Source organism: Oncorhynchus gorbuscha, unplaced genomic scaffold, assembly GCF_021184085.1.
Source record: "Oncorhynchus gorbuscha isolate QuinsamMale2020 ecotype Even-year unplaced genomic scaffold, OgorEven_v1.0 Un_scaffold_5264, whole genome shotgun sequence".
Lineage (NCBI taxonomy): Eukaryota > Metazoa > Chordata > Actinopteri > Salmoniformes > Salmonidae > Oncorhynchus > Oncorhynchus gorbuscha.
The window spans coordinates 3,277-8,099 of NW_025749109.1; the positions used below are offsets into that span (position 1 = coordinate 3,277).

Sequence of the window (4,823 nt, forward strand, 5' to 3'; positions counted from 1 at the left end):
TGCCTGCCAGTCTGCCTGTCTGTCTGTCTGTCTGCCTGTCTGTGTCTTCCTAACACTAACCACTATTTGACCTTGTGTGTGTGTGTGTGTGTGTGTGTGTGTGTGTGTGTGTGTGTGTGTGTGTGTGTGTGTGTGTGTGTGTGTGTGTGTGTGTGTGTGTGTGTGTGTGTGTGTGTGTGTGTGTGTGTGTGTGTGTGTGTGTGTGTGTGTGTTGTGTCTCTCTCCAGATCCTGTATAACCAGCAGAGTGTGGAGGTACAGGGGAACCTGAAGAGGAAGTTGATCACCCGACTACAGCCTGATACAGACTACAGCTTTGTGTTGATATCAGAGGAAACACAGCTGGTGGTCTTCAGCAGCAGGTGTCCATCAGGGCGACCCCAGACCTCCTGAAGACTAAACCTGTCCTCTACTCTACTCAGCACAACCAGGAGGGGAAGCTCACTATAGACCTGCCTAAAGTACAGCCGACTAGTCAAGTCAGGTTAGTATCATCTAACTATAGCTACAACTAACACTACTATAGACCTGCCTAAAGTACAGCCGACTAGTCAAGTCAGGTTAGTATCATCTAACTATAGCTACAACTAACACTACTATAGACCTGCCTAAAGTACAGCCGACTAGTCAAGTCAGGTTAGTATCGTCTAACTATAGCTACAACTAACACTACTATAGACCTGCCTAAAGTACAGCCTACTAGTCAAGTCAGGTTAGTATCGTCTAACTACAGCTACAACTAACACTACTATAGACCTGCCTAAAGTACAGCCTACTAGTCAAGTCAGGTTAGTATCGTCTAACTACAGCTACAACTAACACTACTATAGACCTGCCTAAAGTACAGCCTACTAGTCAAGTCAGGTTAGTATCATCTAACTATAGCTACAACTAACACTACTATAGACCTGCCTAAAGTACAGCCTACTAGTCAAGTCAGGTTAGTATCATCTAACTATAGCTACAACTAACACTACTATAGACCTGCCTAAAGTACAGCCTACTAGTCAAGCTCAGTTGGTAGAGCATGGCGCTTGTAACACCAGGGTAGTGGGTTCGATCCCCGGGACCACCCATACGTAGAATGTATGCACACATGACTGTAAGTCGCTTTGGATAAAAGCGTCTGCTAAATGGCATATATTATTATATATTAGGTTAGTATGACATCGAACCATGAAAACACATACTCTTTGTAGAAAACAAACAGGAAGTAGCCCAAACTCTTACTTGACATCAAACAGGAAGTAGCCCAAACTCTTTGTAGACAACAAACAGGAAGTAGCCCAAACTCTTACTAGACATCAAACAGGAAGTAGCTCAAACTCTTTTTAGAAAACAAACAGGAAGTAGCCCAAACTCTTACTAGACATCAAACAGGAAGTAGCCCAAACTCTTACTAGACATCAAACAGGAAGTAGCCCAAACTCTTTGTAAAAAGCAAACAGGAAGTAGCCCAAACTCTTTGTAGAAAGCAAACAGGAAGTAGCCCAAACTCTTTGTAAAAAGCAAACAGGAAGTAGCCCAAACTCTTTGTAGAAAGCAAACAGGAAGTAGCCCAAACTCTTTGTAGAAAGCAAACAGGAAGTAGCCCAAACTCTTTGTAGAAAGCAAACAGGAAATAGCCCAAACTCTTTGTAGAAAGCAAACAGGAAGTAGCCCAAACTCTTTGTATAAAGCAAACAGGAAATAGCCCAAACTCTTTGTAGAAAGCAAACAGGAAGTAGCCCAAACTCTTTGTATAAAGCAAACAGGAAATAGCCCAAACTCTTTGTAGAAAGCAAACAGGAAGTAGCCCAAACTCTTTGTAGAGCAAACAGGAAGTAAATGACCCTTGTGCCATCTGAAAAGTCCATTCCTCTACTGCAGCACGAGCAAATTGCCAATACCTTTTTTTACCTTCTTTTGCGATCGGGACATTTTGGTCAAATTACCTCAAAATGACCCAAATGAAGAACTCAGAACGTCCAAATGGTTCCTATTTCCCCCATAGGACTCTGGTTAAAAGTAGTGCACTATGTAGGGAATAGGGTGCCCTTTAGAATGCAGCCCCAGGAGTGACTGGTTACAGCTGGAAGATCCTTCCTCTGACACTGCTATCCCAGTCACCAGGGCAACCGAGGTCAGAGACTGGAACAGCGTCCTGATTGGTAAAAAGATTACTGTGCTGTGGAGCACGGTTGAGGCTTAACACACACACACACGTACACACATTGTGATGCTCAGTTCAGATTGACAGTGTAACTGCAGCTGGTTATTGAGTAGTAGGGGTCTTGTTAGATATGTCTTCAACCACTGAGATGAACAGAAAGATGGACCACACGGGGGAGCATAGAGGAGAGGAGAGGGAGGGGAGGGGAGGGGAGGGAGGGGAGGGGGGAGGGGAAAGGAGAGGGGAGGGAGGAGAGCGGAGGGAGGAGGAAAGGAGAGAGGGAGGAGGGGAAAGGAGAGGGGAGGAGAGAGCGGAGGAGAGGAGAGGAGGGGGGGGAAGAGGAGAGGGAGGGGGAGAGGAGAGGGAGGGGAGGGGAGAGGGGAGAGAGAGGGGAGGAGAGAGGGGAGGGAGAGGAGAGGAGGAGAGGAGAGGGAGGGGAGGGGGAGGAGAGAGGGGAGGAGAGGGGGAGGAGAGGAGGAGAGAGGAGGGAGAAGAGGAGGAGGAGGGGAGGAGAGGAGAGGGAGAGGTAGGAGAGGGGGGAGGGGGAGGAGGAGGGAGGGGAGGGCAGAGGAGGGGAGAGGAGGGTAGAGAGTAGAGAAGAGACCGTTTAAAAATGCTTGCTATTTCCTCATCCTCATATAGGATGATGTGACGGGCGGCAGGGTAGTCTAGTGGTTAGAGTGTAGAGGAGCAGGAGTCTAGTGGTTAGAGGTAGAAGCGGCAGGGTAGCCTAGTGGTTAGAGTGTAGAGGCGGCAGGGTAGTCTAGTGGTTAGAGTGTAGAGGCGGCAGGGTAGTCTAGTGGTTAGAGTGTAGAGGCGGCAGGGTAGTCTAGTGGTTAGAAAAAGGGGTAGCCTTGGTTAGAGTGTAGAGGCGGCAGAGTAGTCTAGTGGTTAGAGTGTAGAGGCGGCAGGGTAGTCTAGTGGTTAGAGTGTAGAGGCGGCAGGGTAGTCTAGTGGTTAGAGTGTAGAGGCGGCAGGGTAGTCTAGTGGTTAGAGTGTAGAGGCGGCAGGGTAGTCTAGTGGTTAGAGTGTAGAAGCGGCAGGGTAGCCTAGTGGTTAGAGTGTAGAGGCGGCAGAGTAGTCTAGTGGTTAGAGTGTAGAGGCGGCAGGGTAGTCTAGTGGTTAGAGTGTAGAGGCGGCAGGGTAGCCTAGTGGTTAGAGTGTAGAGGCGGCAGGGTAGTCTAGTGGTTAGAGTGTAGAGGCGGCAGGGTAGTCTAGTGGTTAGAGTGTAGAGGCGGCAGGGTAGCCTAGTGGTTAGAGTGTAGAGGCGGCAGGGTAGCCTATTGGTTAGAGTGTAGAGGCGGCAGGGTAGCCTAGTGGTTAGAGTGTAGAGGCGGCAGGGTAGCCTAGTGGTTAGAGTGTAGAGGTGGCAGGGTAGCCTAGTGGTTAGAGTGTAGAGGTGGCAGGGTAGCCTAGTGGTTAGAGTGTAGAGGTGGCAGGGTAGCCTAGTGGTTAGAGTGTAGAGGCGGCAGGGTAGTCTAGTGGTTAGAGTGTAGAGGCGGCAGGTTAGCCTAGTGGTTAGAGTGTAGAGGCGGCAGGGTAGTCTAGTGGTTAGAGTGTAGAGGCGGCAGGGTAGCCTAGTGGTTAGAGTGTAGAGGTGGCAGGGTAGCCTAGTGGTTAGAGTGTAGAGGTGGCAGGGTAGTCTAGTGGTTAGAGTGTTGGACTAGTAACCGGAAAGTTGCAAGTTCAAACCCCCGAGCTGACAAGGTACAAATCTGTCGTTCTGCCCCTGAACAGGCAGTTAACCCACTGTTCCCAGGCCGTCATTGAAAATTGCCTAGTCAAATAAAGGTAAAAAAATAAATAAAAATGTCATCTTCCTGAGGAGGATGATCTGGCCAATCGGCAGTTTATTCACCGTTCCTACACTGCTGCTTTTGACTTAATTACATTTTTTTTTGTGAAAAGACCTAATTGAATCTGAACTAAATATGTTGGTCTGTACATGCCATGTGTTGTGCGGTTTTGTTCTCAGATGGTACTACATCGTGGTGGTGCCTGTGTCCCCGTCGTCGTCACGGCGATGGGAGAACCCCGACGAGATGGACCTGGAGGAGGTGAGTGGTCTTGGCAGGGTTGTCACGGTAACCCTAGAGCATGTGTATGTACGGGGGGGGGGTTTAGGGTTCGTCTGAACCAACAGTTACCTACTCCACTGACCCCTTCAACGTCAACCTTTAACCTCTAATCTGGAAACCATGTCCTCAGCTGTTGGAGTCTGGCGAGGGTCCTGTCCTGCGTCGCAGACGCCAGGTCGAGCCCACGCGGCCGTACATCGCCGCCAAGCTGCCCTCCCTGCCCGCTACGTTCACCCTGGGAGATGAGAAGAATTACAACGGCTTCTACAACCGTCCCCTGCCGGGGCACCAGCGCTACCTGGCCTTCATACTGGCTGCACTGAAGGAGCAAGACACGGACAACAGTGACAAACATGTACGAAGTAGAGACAGATACACACACACACACACCACATACACCACACACACATACACCACACACACCACATACACCACATACACCACACACACATACACCACACACACCACATACACCACACACACATACACACACACACACACACACACACACACACACACACACACACACACACACACACACACACACACACACACACACACACACACACACACACACACACACACACACACACA

General features: G+C 49.3%; 1 protein-coding gene across 1 annotated transcript; it reads left to right on the forward strand.

Annotated features, from left to right (window-relative positions):
• Positions 1-331: 331 nt before the first annotated feature.
• On the forward strand, positions 332-4,584 carry LOC124029024 (receptor-type tyrosine-protein phosphatase F-like; the record flags this gene model as incomplete). The annotated part of the gene is made up of 3 exons (XM_046340891.1): positions 332-483; positions 4,127-4,208; positions 4,360-4,584. Coding segments are annotated over exons 2-3 (240 nt in total), but the record flags the coding sequence as incomplete, so codon positions are not given.
• Between the last annotated feature and the right edge of the window lie 239 nt (positions 4,585-4,823).